General features: G+C 43.1%; 1 protein-coding gene across 1 annotated transcript in view; it reads right to left on the bottom strand.

Moving 5' to 3' along the window:
* RhoGEF3 (Rho guanine nucleotide exchange factor 3) overlaps positions 1–18,195 on the bottom strand; it is a 29,718-nt gene extending 11,523 nt beyond the window's left edge. Inside the window, exons 1-8 of the mRNA XM_089259438.1 lie at positions 18,024–18,195; positions 14,583–17,948; positions 13,551–14,104; positions 4,809–6,646; positions 3,828–4,353; positions 2,862–3,767; positions 1,900–2,394; positions 1,558–1,752 (exon numbers count right to left, since the gene is read on the bottom strand). Coding sequence (XP_089115564.1) covers positions 1,558–1,752; positions 1,900–2,394; positions 2,862–3,767; positions 3,828–4,353; positions 4,809–6,646; positions 13,551–14,104; positions 14,583–17,948; positions 18,024–18,155 — 8,012 coding nt within the window. The 5' untranslated portion in view covers positions 18,156–18,195. The remainder of the gene's footprint in view (positions 1–1,557; positions 1,753–1,899; positions 2,395–2,861; positions 3,768–3,827; positions 4,354–4,808; positions 6,647–13,550; positions 14,105–14,582; positions 17,949–18,023) is intronic.
* Between the last annotated feature and the right edge of the window lie 486 nt (positions 18,196–18,681).

Genomic DNA, 18,681 nt, shown 5'->3' with positions numbered 1-18,681 from the left:
TCATTCAAGCTACAATGCACCCGACTCCGACGCTTATTCTTCGACAATAATTCAACAACAAACATAATCCACGAGTTATCGACTTGCGATAAGTTTACATGCATCAACAATCCAACTCAAATTGGTACTGTTAAACTCAAAATGGTATGTTAATGAATAACATGTCTCTCAGTTAATTCAAAAAAATTATTTTGGCGCTTGTTACAATTTATGAATACGTAGCTAAATACCTTAAATACTTTAAGTCTTAGATTTTAATTGGAATTGAATTGAAACTTAAATTACAAATACTAGTTTCAACTTTTCAATGTGTATGCAAGAATCCTTGACGGTAGTCATGCGCACTGACAAATTGATTATTTGGTACTTTCCAAACATACACATTCCGCGAGTATAACAGAAATGTGGAAATGTATGCCAGTCGCTTAAGGCGTCTGGCACTAAATCCCTTTGGGATTTTCTGCATTAAAAATGTCCATCAAACACCGAATCAAGCAGATTAAACTTGTCTCTTTCTCTACGTTAAGCATTTCGTCTCAATATGATAATGTACATGTTAAGAAAGTTCAAGATAATGTTGTTGTAATGTTTTGAGTCCGAAAATAGAAGCACTCAAAGCGACGAGACATGTAGCATTTGGGACCTTGTTTATGGTTGGCATGTGCGTGCTTAAATAAATAAATAAGCATAAATGCATATTGTCAAGCATAAGGAGTGATCCCTTAGCTCTGCTCCATACAGAATTTTTTAGAGCCTCTATCAGATGCGCTGAGGTAACTGACACACTGATCTAATAACAGAGATTGCTCAGCTATAAAGTACTTTCGGTATGCATTTTCCTGCAGACAGATGAACAAAGAGGGTCATAACTTATTTATAGCCTTGTCAGTCGGCAAGAAAAAATATACAGTATAAATTGTAAATAGCCTGAGGTCTACGCCTGTCTAAATACATACATATGTACGTATGTATGTATGTCTGCATCTGTGAGTTTAAAGTGCAGCTGTATGATGGTTCAGTGAACTTGGCTAAGCATTGAAGTCGTTGGTTTTGTGTCAACAAGTCTTAGAATTTCTCTGCTAGGCGCGGGCCTATATTCATGCAAGTAGTGAAATGAGTATATAGGTTTTGTATGTCTATGTTTTGGTTCCAGCCTTCAAAGATTAATTTATAAATTTGATGGTTAACCCATAACCAGCATTTTATAGAACACTCTATAATAAAGTCCTGAACGAGTATCATGCAGTCTGTTAGGCCTAGCAGGAACATTCCTACTTGTTTTGGTTTGTTATTTTCTCAAAAGAATCTTAAATATTTTATTAGCTTAATATAGGACAGTTTACTGAGCGTGGTTCCCCTCGTGTGAACAGCTACAAAAATTTCAACTTCCTGAAAGCTTGGAGCTGTTGACAAAGTTTGATGTGGAATCAAAGAGACGTTTGTTGTGAGAGGAAGTGTAAATTGAATCTCTTCTAATGAGACAATGATGATGAAATAACAAAGTTATCTAATTTAATTAATGGAATATATTATTAAATATATTATAATAATTCTTACCTCAAATCAGTTGCAATATTTTGTAGCTTTTCTGATGCTGCAATTCTGCTTGGAAGTGAGTGAGAACGTTGCCGTTTGTAATCTTCCGGTATTATGGGCTTTACAGAGATTTTACTGCGGATTGTCGTTGCCTGGCAATGCTGATTGGCTGACTTCTGGTTCTGGTTAGCCGTTTGCAAGTTACTTTTCATGTTGCTAAGAATGAGATGTGGAGGAGGTTTAAAATGCCAGTGAGCCTTACTCCTTTAAATTTATAATTACTTTTGTCTAATTCTATCATGTAAGTAAATTAAAAATGAATTCAGCTCAGCTGAGTAAAAAATTCACCTTAGCTCAACTTACCTTGTGTATGTTTCCGTTGGACTCTCCCCGGATCTCTGTTCTGGTATCTTCATAGACGAATCCGAGTTACCTAAAACCACAAGTGAACTGGCGGTGAGTGGAATGACACGAGGTCGTATAACTGCCGTTGGCTGTCGCTGACTTTTGCTCTGAGTGGACTCTGGACTGACGCCACCGCTGCACAAGAAGGTCCATTGCGGTGCAGCAGGAGTTGCATTGACGCGAGGCGAAATCGTTGTGGCTTTACTTATGTCGAATTTAAGGAAGTTTCCGTTTAGAGCCACTTTGGAAATATGTGGCTGTGGCGCGTCTTTCGAGACGACAGTCGTTGAGTTTTGTGTACCTGCTGCAGGCTCTAATTTGACAGGTGCAAAATTTGGCAAGCTGCTGGCGCCGCTGGCGCTGCAGGCCTCACATCTTGGCCAATAATCGCTCGATGTTAGACTCTTGCGGCATTTCTTGTTGGCAGCCGTGCGCGTGTCCGGCGTTGCTGGACTGGAAAATATGCGTTAACAGGAAGCTTAAAACTGTTCACGAGTCCCTTTCGCATTCTCAGGTGATTTATAGTTTGTTTTATGTTTTGTTATTTTTTTTGTTTACTTGTTCTTAAATTAGATTTAATACGCAATACTCTAATCCATTACCCATTAGTGTTAGTCGATAGTATTAGCATAAAGGAGGAGTAAATATGAGTTAGTTGACACCGGTTCAGTGTGCATAAGCAGTCTTGTTACAACAGATTTAAGCCGGCTCTGGGAGCTGGCTTTGGTCGAATTAGTCGCTGAAGCTTGGCTTTAGAATCGTGAGTTTTAGATAGGGGCGACCTTTTTTTTTTTTTTTTGTTTTGTTTTCAGTTGAGACCTTTCGTGCGTTTTTAGATATAGGTGACAGTGAGATAGTTAGTGTTGTCCAAATATTGATATATAGATATAGACATCTACTCATTTCAGTCCATTCAATACCTGCTGCTGCGTGGTAATGCACCTGTCGTCGGTCTGTACAAATTCTCGTCACGCGAACTGGAGCGCTGTGGCTTCAGCACTGTCGTTGGGTGTTCATAAATATGCGTATCGTTGCTCATGAAATTCAGTTCGCTGTTGCCGCCCGAATTGATCGTCTCACGGTTGCGCAACTGCACGGGAATCTCGTAGTCGCTGTCGCCACGCCGGAAGTTCATGATGGGCGACTTGCGCAGCATCTCGTAGGTCAGCTCATGGTCGCACAAGCGCGTGCCATAGCTGTTGCCCTGCGGGCTGTTCGTGCGCTGCGCACTCAGATGGAGATTGTTGGATGAGGAGCCGGACGACTGCGGCGAACGCGTGGTGCCCCGCTCGTGACCAGCGGCGCCGACGGGCGATGTCGATTGCCGCAGGCGAACACTCGATGTGGACTCCGTGCCCGGCTGCAGAAAGTGAATGCCCGAGCCACTGCCGCCATTGTTGTTGTGCAGCGCCTCGCGGTAATCCTCGTCGAAGGAGCGACTCTTGTCGCAGTCCAGGCGCAGATTCTGATTGCCAACGCCATCACCCACCAGCACGCTGTTGTGGGCGGAGCGTGCGGCACTGCCGCTGTTGCCGCTGCGGTTGTAGTTGTTGTAGTCAAAGTCGAAGGAGCGCGCCTTGTCCACGTCCACGTTCTGGCGCTGTCGCGTTGAGCTGCCGCCCGCAGAGCTCTTCGAGCTGGGCAACAGCTTGTTGGCCGACACCGTGGCACGCAAGGAGTTGGGAAACATGCCACTGTTCGCCTGCTGATAGTGAACCACTGCCTGTTGCTGCTGCTGCTGCTGCTGCTTCTGCATGGGTATCGCACCTTTTATACTATTTTTCTGTCCACGATTTGGCGAGCGCTCGCTCAGCTGAAGGGATCTGCTGTGGTTGCTTGGCATTAATTTATAAGATTCGCAAATGACTTCGAGCTACTCTACTCACCTGGAGCGACGTATTAGATGTTCCTGTTCCGCCTGCTTGGCCGTGCTCGTACGTCCCGCGGAGCGTCGATAATTGACTGCGCTTGGAGCATTGCCAGCAGCAGCCGCTGCGCCGCTGGGACTGCCATTTAGTAGCTCATGCGATTCACCGCCACTGTAACTGGAGCTAGAGGAGCTGCGTGAGATGGTCGGCGGCGTCTTCTCGTCGTGCCGCTGTCGACGCTCCAACGTATTGCTGCGCGAGCTAGAGTTCTGCCGTGAGGCACTCAACGATATCTGAGAGCCCTTCCGACGCCTCTCCTCCGGTGTCAGCGAACGTGATTCGGGCGTCAGCGAACGCTGTTTTCGCAAGCTGCTCGACGAGCTGTGCGAGTCGTTGCGATCGGGTGTCAGGGATCGTTGGCGCTGATTCTTAAACGGCGAGATGCTGACGTTGCTCGTGCTGAGATTCGGAAATTGATAGTTGGTTGCCGAGAGGAATTCCGTTGAACTGCCATCTTCGTTGTCCAGCTCGTCATTGGAAAGATCTGCGAAGGTGTAGATTAAAGAGCAATATTATAGATTATTGGTAATATGTTGAAATGGGAGAAGGTCAAATAAAATGAGTTTATATTAGGCTTAGGGTTACATAAGGCCACAAGGGGCCTTCCGAGCTAAGGACGGACAGGCAAAAGTGGATTTAGAGGAATTATGGAAGATCAACATTACTAGTCATATTGACATATTGAAGAGGACAATTTGGATTAGGAATAAATAGAAAGTTGCAAAGGGCTAACACTAGCTATAAAAATAAGCTAAGGATGGATGATGAGAGCAACCATTGAAGATCAACATGACTGATTATATTGATATGGATAAAGAAGTAAAACTAATTGATATTTATATGAGGGATAAATGGACTTTTTCCAAAGGCTAACCTCAGCTTTGGACGGACAATCTAGAAGTCAATTTATAAGTAAAACTGATCAAAATTAATGCTCACCTGAACGAGCGCCGCTATCACATGAGTTGAGTCGATTATTGATGGTCATGTCGAGGCTGCGAAAGCGCGACATGCCCAGGGCGACAGGCGGCTGGACGCCTGGGCCATTGCTGCCCACATTGAACTGCGACTTGCGCGACCGGCCGATGACATTGTGGCTCTTGGAGCGCTCGAAGGTGCGATCGTGCCGTGAGCGCGGCGAGTACTTGGCCATGGCCATATTGGTGCTGGCCACGCTGTAGGCCGGCGGTGCCTCCTTCACCGAGGCATTCAGATAGGCCGTAGTTTGCGGCTGGAGATACTTGGGCGAGCTGTCGCGGCTGCGCAGCGTTCGGCTCGAGGTGGTGCCCTCGCGTTTCGTCAGATAGTTGGGCGAGTTGCCCGTCAGCGTGCTGAAGTTGAGCGAACGCTCACGCTGCACAGCCAAAGATGGCATGACTAAGGGCCGTTCCGATAGGTTGTCGTCGAAGCTGCGCGAAAATGTCTCCACGTAGGTGTTGGTGGGCGTCGATCGACGCGTGTCGTACTCGAAGCTGCGCGAGAAGACCATGCCCTTGCCATTGCCGGTGGCATTGACGGGGGCGGGGCCTTGCCTGAGCTGCTGTGGCATTTGCTGCGGTGGCTGCAGCACTCTCGGCTGTTGCTGAAGATTGACTTTGCGCCGCTCCTGATGGCGGAGGGCGCGGCTGCTGTTGCTGCTGTTGTCCTGAAATGCGGGCGGAGGCGAAAGAATTGGCGTGACGGGTGGCGGTGACTCCAGATCGTTGTTGACGGGCAGAAAGCCGGGGCGCTCGTTGAGTAAGCTGGCCAGCTGGGGATCCATGATTCGATAGCCGGGACGCAGCGCTGGATCTCTCGATGAGAGTCCACCCAATCGTGCCTCATTCCGCTGAATCAGCTCCTCCACCTTGGAGCCCACGAACTTGGGCTCTCGCTCACACCGACTGGACGACTGATGGCCGAACGACCTGCTCAGTTCCGGACGATGCGAATGATCAGTTTGCACGACCCGTATGGAGCTGCGAGCCGGACCGTGCCCCTTGTCCATGATGCCAGAGTCCCCATTGTAGTGGCTGTAATTGACGCGTCGGCTCTTAGTATCACTGTTGGAGTTGAGCTTCTTGCTCACTTGCACCCAGCCCGATTTGTTTAGGAAGATCTCCTCCTTGTGGCCGGCACGCGAATGGGACTTTCGCATGGCATCGGGTATGCCATAGAAGGTCTCACCGAACAGATAGGTGGGTACACCGGCATCTGTGGATGCTGTGCCCGCACCGCCTGCCCCACCGCTACCACCCATGTGGCAGAGCATTCTACGCGCCTCCAGTTTCTCGTTGAAGTTTCGCGTAGATGCCTCAAGACTCTCGCGTCGCTTGGCGACGTACTGCTGGAATGCGGAGAGATTTTGCTGGAGCTGCTTCTCTTTGACGCTGGCGCTGTCATGCGGCACCTTTGGCAGCTCAGCATTTATCGAATCCTGAACTGAATCCCTTTGTGACTTTTTGTTTCGGTGTGGAGACTTCTCGGCCGCATCTCCATATTCCTGGTTTTCCGAGCGCTGCTGCTGCTGATGCTGCAACTGTTGCTGCTGCTGCTGTTGATGATGCTTGGAGGGACTGGTGCGTAATCGAGTACGTCTTCGCTTGGGCGGCAGAGCGGGCAAGGGCAAGGTGCTCAGATCAAGCTTGTCGTGCGTCGATGAGGACAGTTCGTCGTTCTGCGACTCACGCGTCACAGAGTCACGCGTCAAGTGACTGTCGTCCGAGAATGCCTCGCTAGAGTCGAGGCACGTGAGGTCCTGGCAAGTGAATACGCTTTCTGTAGGCACTGTAGGATCTCTGCAAGGTTCGATCAAATAATATTTAATCAAGTTTTGGTTACTATGAATCGCTATCAATCAAATTTATGCTTAATAAACTTCATTCAACTTTAAGCAGAGTTCACGTAGGCTCTATCGTAGTAAAACTATAGCAAACGCAGCTAAGACTTATAAACGTGTTTGCTGTTAACACCCACGACTACTTATAAAATGTGGCTTGCCTTAGATTATTTACGCAAGAAGCGCTTCACTCAAGAAAACCAAGCAGAAGCAAAACAGAAAAAACTCTGAGCATATGGCATTATGTGTTTCAAGTTGAAGTAAATAATATTCCTAATAAGGAAGGCGGTTTTTATACCCTGTAAACAGTCGAATATAGGTGAGAGGGTATGATGAGGCTGTTGGTATAATGAATGCGATGGAAGATACGAATAGTAACTCGATTAACATAAAAGAGCAAAAGTTAGGTGTTTATATAAAAGATATATGAATTTCATTTCACAAGATATATTTCTCAGTCTCTCCCTCTCTTTTGCTACTTCAACTTGTTTCTCTTTTCGCCTTAAGTGCGTTTGAGTTTATGTCTGTCGCCATGGTAAAAATTCTTTGAGTTTCTAGTTTCCAAATATAGTATTGATGTTTTACCACATTTCGACTTGTATCAAAATGATATACATATAAGATATATGTATATTTTATATGTATAGACAAATATTCAAGAGTAGATTGTGAAATCTTTATGAATCGAGAAAAGGTGCAAAATTAGCCCAGAGACTAGAGACTAGAGACTAGAGACTAGAGACTAGAGACTAGAGACTAGAGACTAGAGACTAGAGACTAGAGACTAGAGACTAGAGACTAGAGACTAGAGACTAGAGACTAGAGACTAGAGACTAGAGACTAGAGACTAGAGACTAGAGACTAGAGACTAGAGACTAGAGACTAGAGACTAGAGACTAGAGACTAGAGACTAGAGACTAGAGACTAGAGACTAGAGACTAGAGACTAGAGACTAGAGACTAGAGACTAGAGACTAGAGACTAGAGACCAGAGACCAGAGACTAGAGACTAGAGACTAGAGACTAGAGACTAGAGACTAGAGACTAGAGACTAGAGACTAGAGACTAGAGACTAGAGACTAGAGACTAGAGACTAGAGACTAGAGACTAGAGACTAGAGACTAGAGACTAGGGATTAAACTAAGCATGCTCTCCATGCATTAAAATTCTATACATAGAATAGCAATTGTGATTGAATCGTCTTTGAAATGTCTGCTCTACTTGAGCTTCATATCTGTCGCAATTGGCAGAGGTGTTGAAGTGTCGCCGTGACATGAGGCGTTGCCTACAAAATAATTTACAAAGCCATGAGGAGAGAACTCAGCTTGAAATTTTGCTACGTGGCTGAGGCAATTTCTATCAATTTCTATATTTATTTGTCTGTTGCTAGGCGGCACACACACTTAGAGGCGAGAGGACACTTTACTTCTCACCTTTTATTTTAGGAGATACATTATATAAAAAAAAAAAAAAAAAAAAAAAAAAAAAAAAAAAAGAAATTACAAAAACAAGTTCATCTTCCATTAAATACAAATTTGGAGCGCAGCCCATATGTGTCTTATGCTTATATGTTGTCATTCAGCATTACAAATACATATATATATATGAACATAACCGTATGTGTGTATGCCACATCTTTCGTAACTTTTAATGTGTGTGCGTCTGATGGATATGGATGGGCAACACCAAACAACAATCAATTTCACCAGAACAACCAAAATACACATACAATTCGATCTATCATTTTCATGTGCCATGTTTCTCAGCATCTGCTATTATCTTCAGTCATGTGTTGAATGTCAACGTATTTTCTGTCTCTTCTTTTAGAGTATGTATTTGAAGGTAAAAATATGATTTAGATATATTAATGCATATGCATATACAATTAATGCTGAAATTTAAGGGTAAAATTAATATGAAGTTTATTAATTAGTACTAAAAATAATAATAAATAATAATGATTATATATTAATAATAATATAAATATAATAAGGTTAGACTTATAAGAGAATGAAATAAATACGATTTTTTAAGGATTTCTTTTACTGTATTCTAGTTTCACTACTGAAGGCTATATGAAAATTAATAAATACATAATTAATTCTTATTAATAAATAAACGAAAAATATTTATAAAATTAAATACACTAAATGTTATGAAATAATAAAATGCATTATAGCTGTATAGGTTTTCTTTTAGCTCTTGACTACCTTCACAATACTAGGTATTTTGGGTATATTTATATATGCATATTAAAAAGAAAACAATATATCTAATATGTTATTTTTCGTCTAACAAATTTATAGGCCATAGCAATGCAGAGTTTCCTTTAAGTTATTCTACTCAAGACTTTAAATACTATCTATGTATAAACATCATCAAAAAACTGAAAGCATTGACAAATTGGCCTCCTGTGTTCATTGCCCGCTGGGTTCAATGCAAAGTCACTGAGCAATTGGATAATTGTACAAAATAAATCAATTTGCAAGCGAATGACTAAGAAATTACCAATTGTTGCTTCCTCATGAGTACGTATATTATGTAGTTTACTTAAAGAGGTTTTTTTTCCCCTCTCTCTCTCTAAGCGAACTATATGAAAGTGAAATTTGCACTTAATATACGGGAAATGCCATGGCGCACACACAGGAGAGACAAGTTTGACACCCTGTAAGTGGAGGTAGTTGTCAAAAAGGGTATATTGAATGATCGAAATCTTGATATATAAGAAATCAATCAATGATAGAGGATAACAAGAGGTAAACAGTGAACAAAAAATGAATAAGAGTCATCCATGATAATGTAAAGCTGTAGGAATGCCTCTTCCCATGCCTTAAATTCCCATTTATATATGTTTATATTTATGAGATTTATATATAGTAGTTTGAGAGACTGTCAGGAATGTGGCAGCCACAAAGGCAATGCAATCTATAAAACTGGTTTCGCTTGTCAGCGCCCGGCGTGCATCGTGCATCGTGCATCGTGTGGAGTTGCGGCTATTGTATGTTGAGCATGGGTAAATCGATTGCACTTGCCATCCAATTTTTACTTGCACTTTCGAGCCGCTAATGCTGGACGTTTCTGCAAATGCAATGCGATTGCAAAACTGGCCTAACGATCCGTGGCGACTGCCAATCGTCGAAAGCCAATGACCAAGAGCAAATTATGTGGCGGTCATAGAAAACAAGTTTTACCGCTTCAATAAAAATGTTGCGCCAAAATTTACCGAAGCAATTCCGAGTCCGAGTCGACCAAAAGTTAGTCAATATCTCATCAAGGCCTTTAAGTGATGTACTCAATTTATACATGTGTACATCTATAAATATATCTATATGTATATACTCTTACAATTTTATTGGTTTAGTCAATATTCTTAGACAAAAATCAGTTGATTTCTGAGTTAGGTTTTCCCTCTTGACTGACAGCCTTTGGATTCTCATGCTAGGCGTGGGCGTTTCAGCTGAAGCTCTACTCAATTTATGAACCCTTTCAAGGGAATATTTCATCCCACTCAAGTCAAGGCCAGTCGAGTCAAGTGCGGCCATCATCATCGACATTTCATATTAACTAAATTGAGCGTTTGCCCAATGAAATTTACATAATCAACATAAAGTGATTTAAGCATTGCTTGACATCTATGAGACTAAAGTTTGAAATCTAATTTAGTTGCAAAGAGTTTCAGTAGAAAATACTAAAAAGGAGGCTGAGCACAATATGGCAAGTCTATAATGAAGTCATCTATAGAGTATAAGCCTAGATATGCCTAAGCATACGCAACATTCCTTGAAGACATTTCCAAGCACCGCGAGGTATACTTAAGGCGAGTGAAATATCATCAAAGACTGCTGTCTGTATATATGTATATCATATATCTGCCTGTTTATGTAGATACGTCGACTCCAAAGATTACATGTTCCAGACATTCATTACCATTACATTTCACACAGTTATAAATTATATTTATCATAATAAGTATAAGCCCAACATAGTCTCAAATTTATCTTTTATTCTCCTCCAATGTCATACAAGATAGTTGCAAATAAACACTAATCAAAAAGATATAACAATCAAGACCAAATGACCATATGACCTTTAACAAGGGGCTCTGCGAAGGAATTCATATAGGGCTAACTAACAAGCAATTGTGCAGCAAATTGTTATATTTAATACGAAAAGAAAGTACTTTGTATACAAACAATGCTCAAATTATGGAGAGAAAAAAATAGTTAACTATGGCAAAGCAAAAACATTTGTAAAACAATTCTTGCCACTGAAAACTCTGACTTTACGAAAGGTAAATAAGACAAAATTTAAGATCTGCCCAGTTTCAGTTAGTTAATGGGCTCTACCAGTTAATAAATATAATTTTTATACATTTTTATATTCAATTAATTTCATTTCATAATCTAAAGCTGTTCAATGTATTTAGCTGCAAATCGAATTAGTTAAATTATTTTTGCGTATACTTAATATTATCCAGCACCGTTTAATTTGCGGATATTAAATTACAGATATATATATACATATATATCTATATATGTATGTATATGCATATTCATTTGTTCAACTTTGTTGCCCTTCAGCACGCGATTGGCAACCTGCTCGCAGTGGATGCGACTCTTTGATTTGTGGTCGTGTTTACTTTGCTTTTGTATTGTATTCCTGCCCAAATGCAAATAGAATACATTGAATTCCATCATACACACACATACACACGCAACGCACACACACACACATATATATGCACACACACAATAAGAAAAAAACAACAACAAAATATATATTTCTGTTCGGCTTTGTGCGCAGGAAATATATATTTCCGCAAGTTATTGATTACGAAAAAAAAAAAATGATATTAGAAGCATGTTGCGAAAAGTATTTATAATGAAAATGAGAACGGAGCAGAGCAGAGAGGGGATGCTTAAAGGCTAACGGTACATGAATTACAGTAAATCGATTTGGCTTTATTGAAAATTGAATTGAATTTGTGAAACGATGTGCAGTGAAATTTGTGGAAATATGAAAATTATTATTATATTTTACTCAAATTGTAATTCCCATTCAATTGGGTTTGTAATTTTGGAAATGTTGTTTTAATAATTAATTTTTATTCCGCTTGTAATTCTGATTTAATGTGTAGCGAAGCTTTAGGGATTTGTAAATAATTATATTTGATATATAAATATATTTACATTTACTTGTGCATATATTTTTGTTTTTTTTTTTTTAATAATTTAAATTTAACAAATATTTACTATATCGAAAATCTTCATATACCCAAATAAATTATAATAATAATATAATTATGAAAATAAATTATTGTATAATAAAAGTTAATAATGTATAATGAATGAATAAATAATAAGAAAAAGTAATATGAATATATTTTGTATATATTTTAATATAATAATAAATTCTTCCCTATAAATTCGGACTACGATCTTTGATTTAAACATATTGTAAATATTATTAATATTAATACAAATTGAATGTTTTGTAGTTTAAAAAAATATATATATAAAAATAAAAATAAAAATATATAAAACAGCTAAAGTTAATTTCATATTATTAATATTTTAATTAGAATTTTAATTTGCTAAATTCGATTCCACTCCAGTTTCATTTCACTTTACTTCTCATATGCATGCATGAATGTACAAGGCTACACACTTCACTTCACTTCTTATAAGCTCACATGGCACTCTATCTAATTGGAATCCCCTAAGAATTGTGCTCATATTTCGCTATTATGCATAAATCACATCTCTGGCGGCAGTTTGTGTATGAATTAATTAGCTATAAATGACAACACGACCTGTCGCGGTTAACCAATTAATTACTAAATCAGAGCACCAACTGCTATTCCAATTACAGTTACTCAGATGGCCGGCCACATTGGGCAATTCCAATCAGAGCTTGAAGTTGTAGTTGTATTGCGTTTGGAGGGAAGTTTCTTAGATCTACTTTATGAATTTGTAATATCGTACAGGTTACCCATGTAAGGCCCATTTAGGCCATTTAACCCTCGAGATAAACCATTAGGCAGACAAATAATTAAGAGCTCCACAAATGCCAAGGTCAACCAAAGGCTCCGAGCTATTAATAAACCAGCTTAATAGGGAGTGAAGAGTAAAGCTTGAGCACTGCACTTCCATAAGGTTATTATATGTAGGTAGAAATTATTGGTAAGCTAAATAATATATGAGAGTTGCGAGTAGAAGTCTTGAGACTTTCAGAGTTTTCACTTTCAAGTTCTTGTAAAGAGTTAATTAATAGAAAATATTAATTAAATTACAATAAAAACACTCGTTAAACTAGATTAACACTCGCTTTTGCTTGCTTTACTTAAATCTCTGCATATATGTATGTATGTATGTGTATATGCATATGTATATGTTTGCATATGCTTGTTCAGCACTTGCATTTATGCTAATTATTGATCAGATTTATTATGAAAACTTTTTGCACTCAACATTTGCTGCATAGGCAACACACACACACACGCGCACAAAAAGAGTCACACACTCGCACACATACGCTCTGCAACTTTTCATGTTTGTAAATTGTAAAAGGTTTGCAGCATCGTTTATGAATTTACCGTAAAGCACTCACTGATTATCGATTGTATGCACAGGTGCAACAAAAAACTAAAATCACTTTACACGCACAACAAGTGTTTCACTTATTCAATTAGTTTGTTTAAAACTTATCTATGCAGAAGGTAGTATACGAATGCGTATGCGTGTGCATGTGTGTGTGTGTATCTATATTGCTACAGATTAGCGGCAGTTTTAGTGAACGTGTGCCAGTGTTTGTGTGCCTGTGTTTGTGTGTGTGTGGGTGAGTATTTCACGTTAACGCGCGTACCTGTTCGCAAGCGTAGCGCTATCCGTCTGTGCCGACTTGCAACTGAGCTCCGATGTTGCGCCAATGATTGTTGAATCGCTGGCGTTGGCAACATTTGTTGTCGCTTGCCCCTCCGCATTGGTTGCGTCAACATTTCTGGTCGTTAGCTCAGTTGAGCTCGCATTATTATTGTGTTTTGTTTTGCTCGCTGCTTCGATGTTTGTTTTGACTGTTGCTTCGCCATGCTGCCCACTCGCTGCCTCTGCTGCTGGCTCGCTCTGGCAACATGTTGCGGCAACATCCGCTCTGCTGCCAGCCTCGGCTGATGCCTTGGCAACATAGTCATCGTGTGTCGGCGGCTCCTGACTCGATACACTCGATGCTGTGCTTGTATCCATTGTTGTGCTAGCTAATGCGTTTTCCTCGTTGGCCTTGGGCTTTTGTGCTTTTTGTTCATTTTCATCTTCATCTTGTTGTTGTTGCTGTTGTTTATTCTTATCCACCTTCGGGGTCAGGCCAATTGCTGGTGTCAGCATCTCAGATTTATCAACCTCTGGCTGCATACTAGACATATCCTGCAAATTGTTGAAAATTCAAGTGATTTGTTAGATTCATAAGGAAAGTTGTGAGAACAAAATTGAAGTTGCTAAAAATTAAATAAATAAAAATTATATATTAATAAATAAATATATGAATATAAGATTAATTTGCCTTTAAGCGTATTATGAATCTTATTAGGGAGTGCAAAGAGAGTATATTAGTTTTGCTGTTCGTTTAACTGTCTGTATCTGTTTTTAGGCTGTGGGCGTGGCAAATTAGCAGCTATTACAATAAACCATTTCGGATTTCCTCTAGAGATACTGTATATACATATATTATATTTAAACCTCAACTGTTTTCCCAAAGGGTATTACGCAGTCGTTCACGCCCAACAATATTCTTACTTCCGCACCTGCTCACGGCGTCAAATAAGAAGATTTCAATTTGTATTTAACCTACTTTCTCGGAAGTCCCATGATTCTATGTTTATTTTTATCAAAACTAAATCCTCACCTTATTTTGCAGATCCTGGGAGTTTTCGGGCTCTGCCACGCCTTCAGTCATTTGGGGCTGTGGCAATAAACTCGAATTCTCGCTGCGTGCATCGTAAAAGACATCATCGTCGTCCACTTCGGCTGCAGCTTTAGCTGCATCCACTCCTCCACTGGCCTTGACTTCTGCCTCAGCTGCCGTTGGCGACTCCGTTGCCACAGCTGTCTCGGTTTCCTTGACCGTGCCCAGACTACTCTTGGCTGAGGCATGGTCTACGAGTGTTGGGGTCTCGCTGGCCTCGCTCTCTAAGGACCTGGACTTGGTGTCGTCACGGAGCCCTTCCATGTTGGCCTTCAGCTCCTGCAGGTCCGAGTAGGTGGCCGGAGAGGGTGGCGGCGGAGCGGGTATGTCCTTGCGACGGGAGCTGGGCGGCGGATTGCTGCCACTCGAGTGCGCCTTGCCACTGTTGGTGCGATGATGCTTCTTGCCCGACGAACCCGACGTCCCAGCAGTTCCCATGGTTCCCTCACTGGCGGCTGCCGGAGCACTGCGATCTCGTCGCTCTCGTGGCTCCGTTTCCTTGTGCTTGGCCCGCTGCTTGCTGCTCTTGGGCTCCTCCTCGGATATGCCCAGGCCCTGCCACTTGGGCACGGCGCCCGTGGAGGAGGCAACGAGTCGATCCAGCGACGGATACTCCCGCCTCTCCGTGGGCTGTGGCTTGCGGGTGCTGGGCGTGTGCGGCGCCTTCTCCGCTGGCTGCTTCTTCGCCTGGTTCTGTAAGCTGGTCCTAGGCGCTGGCGTTGGCTTGGCAGCGCTGCTGCCACGCCCCTTGCTCAATGGCAATGTTGTTATGATTGGCCCCGCCTCCAGCGGCTCGGAGTGGGCTGTGTGCGTGGGACTCAGTCTGGAATTGTTGTTGCTGCTGTTGTTGTTGTTGTTGTTGCTGCTGCTGTTTCTATGTCCACGACGTGTGGACTCCAAGCTATTGTTGCGCTGCATCTCCGACTGATAGATGCTGCGCTTCACATCGTTCACATGCTTGAAGAAGTCCATGGCGTATTTGTTCTGCTTGAGATCCAATTGCTGCGGCTGCTCCGGCACGGCCGCCGTCTGCTTGTAGCCGCTGGGCTCCGTGGGTCCACTCGATGGCAAGGTGCCGGCTGCAGTTTTCCGTGGAATGCCGCTGCTGCCACCGCGCGCCATCGAGCCATAGATGTCATCGAAATCGGAGCTGAAGTAGCTCGAGGAGCAGTCGCAGTTGCGGCACTCGTAGCGACTGTTATCCGAATTGCTGCAGCGCTCCGCCGGGGCTCGGCTCGCCGACTCCAGCCCAGCGCTCATGACGCCATCGAAGCTGCAGCGCCGGCAGTCGTAGGCCACGCGACAGTTCTCCGTGCTGCCAAAGAGACGACGCTGATGCGCACCCGAGTTGGACGAGGAGAACAGGCCCGATCTGTGGGGATAGCGCGTGTAGCGCTGGGAATTGTCGCTGCTGCGCAGCGAGAACTCGCTCAGTATGGAGGCCTTCGAGTCGCTCTTGTACATCTGCGACTCGAATTGATCGGCCAGAATCTGTGAGCCGCCAATGGGCCGGCTGGCAGCGTACATCAACGGATGCAGCGGCTGCCCGGCCACGCCCTCGATGGCATAGTAAATGTCACCTGTGGCCGGCGCGGCAAACACGTTCGCCTCCAGACGCGCCATTGTGTTGTATTTGTGGTAGGGCAGTGAGTCGCTGGACGAGGACGATTTCGTATTGATGCGATGCACAGAGTTGGCCACGCCCACACTCACACCGCCACCACCGCCATTCTGATAGCCCACAATATAGCCCTGCGGCGGCAGGTGGGCGCGTCGCGGTGTCACCTGCGCCAGCAGCAGACCTCCACCCACGGCATAATGATTTGTTAACGGATGACTGGACAGATTGGGCTGGTAAGACTTTTGATGTGGCTGATATTGATTGAAGCCATAAGCTGGTGGCTGTTGCTGTTGCTGCTGGTGATGATGATGATGTTGTTGTTGTTGCTGCTGTTGCTTGTGATGTTGCTGCTGCTGCTGCTGCTGCTGCTCGGTTATTGTTGCTGTTGTTGCTGCGGCTGCTGTCGTCGAGGACTTCTGGAACTGCAATATCGGATTGTATTCACCCGTAATGGCCACCGGCGTTGTTTCGATTTTATATACGCCCGGATTATTGGGATTGTACGACTGAAATTCCAGTATGTGCGCAGCGGGCAATGCTCGAGCTGCCGACGCCGCCGCCGCCGCCGCCTGCTTCTCATTGGCCGTCTCCTGCTGCGAGGGCTCCGTCTCAATCAGGCAATATTTGCAATTCTCATTGCTGCACTGCTGCATGCACAGCTCGCAGTCGGCATAGACGCCAGCATCCGGCAAGCTCTGCTGCTGATGCTGATGCAGATGCTGACTCTGACTCAGACTCTTGCTCTGACTGTGGCTCTGACTGTGGCTCTGGCTCTGCATCTCATCATCGGATTGGACAACTGGAGCTGCTTTGCCGGCGCTGCCTTTGTGCTTTGGCGTTTCCTTGAAGAAGATCTCCTCGTAAATGTTCTCCTCGCTGCGCGTGTGCAGCTTGCTCTTGCTGCTGCTGCTGCCGCTGGGCGCATCGGGCGCGCTGCGCTGCTTGTCCAGCTTCTTGGAGCTCTTGAGGCCCTCCTTGAGCAGATAGTAATTAAAGCTTTTGATGCCAATTTCGCCGCGCAGCAGACGACGCCCAATGGGCACCTTGACCGTCGCCTCGGAGTTCTGGGCGGAGCTGCGCACCGAATAGATCTCATCCTGGTCGCTCGAGCCGCGTCCCAGTTTCACTTCCGCCTCCAGATATTGCTTGCGACTGTGCTGCTGCTCCTTGCGCGCTCGCGTCTCGTTCGCCTTCGCCGTCAGCTGCTGCAGATGCAGCTGCGCGCCCTTCCGACTGTTGTCCAGACTGAGATTCCGCTTCTGCTTCGAGACGCGCTTTTGGCCGGCGGCCTTCTTATCATTCTTGTCGGCCAGGCTGCGCTCCAGGCTGAGCACCCGGCGCGGCAGGCTGCCCTCCTTGAAGGGCCTGCTCGCCGCCTGCTCGTTGTCCGAGCTGCTCGAGTCGAACTCGTACTCCAGGCCGACGTTGCCGCTGCTGCTGTTGCCGGCCTTGAGCGGCGCATTCATCGCATACTTGAGGAAGTCCTTGGTCAACTGGCTGCGCTTGCCCAGCGAGCTGCTGCTGGCCACCTGCTGCGCTGCAGCCTCCGCACAGAGCTTGTAGTCGCCCGAGGACTTGCCCGAAATGCTGCTGCGGCGCAGCGGATTGGCCAAGTGGCTGATGTCCTCGGTGTACGCCGGATCATCGTAGATGCGATCACGCACAGCCGCCGAGCGATCCTTTGACTGGGGAGTCGAAGAGATGAAAAATGGTGAGAAATGATTTCATATAGAGATAGACAAAGGTTTATTAATTCCTACCTTAATTTTGATTTTCTTGCGACTGCGATGCGGCGTCGTTACATCCGTTAGCTTGAGTATCTTTGGTCTAATTGGGCGCTTTGTTAACTTGGCCCGATCGTTTACCATGTCCAGAAAGGCTTCCGTTGCCATTGTTGTTAATGAACTTATAAATTGCTTCTATGGACAGACACTGGAGCAGGAGTAGAAAAAATGGAGGTTTACATGTGAAGACTATTTTGAATATATATTTTAGCAGCTGTTAAAGTTATGGAAAATAATTTTTTTATATATTTTTATATTGCAGATGAGATGCCATTTAATTAAAAATATATTATTTTTTTTATTATCATTAATATTTTTTTATATTTTTTCTATTTTATAATTTTTATTATATTTTATTTTTTATCAAATTATGTTCTATTTTTATTTATTTTAATTTTTATTTTTAATTAAATTTATAATTTAAACAATAAATAAATTAAATAATAAAAAAAATTTAAGAAATTTATAACATAATTAATAATTATATATTTATATTTTTATTTAATTAAAAAATATTTATTCCATTAATATTATTTTGTAATTTTTTCCATTTTTTTTATTTTATTTTTATTAAATTGTGTGTTATTTTTATTCAATATTTTTATTTTTAATAAAATTTACATAACAATTTAAA

This window comes from Drosophila navojoa, chromosome 4, assembly GCF_054131105.1.
Source record: "Drosophila navojoa isolate 15081-1374.11 chromosome 4, UAZ_NAV_1.0, whole genome shotgun sequence".
Taxonomy (NCBI): domain Eukaryota; kingdom Metazoa; phylum Arthropoda; class Insecta; order Diptera; family Drosophilidae; genus Drosophila; species Drosophila navojoa.
Note: the sequence above shows the minus strand (reverse complement) of the source record. Positions and strands in the feature narration are given on the sequence as shown.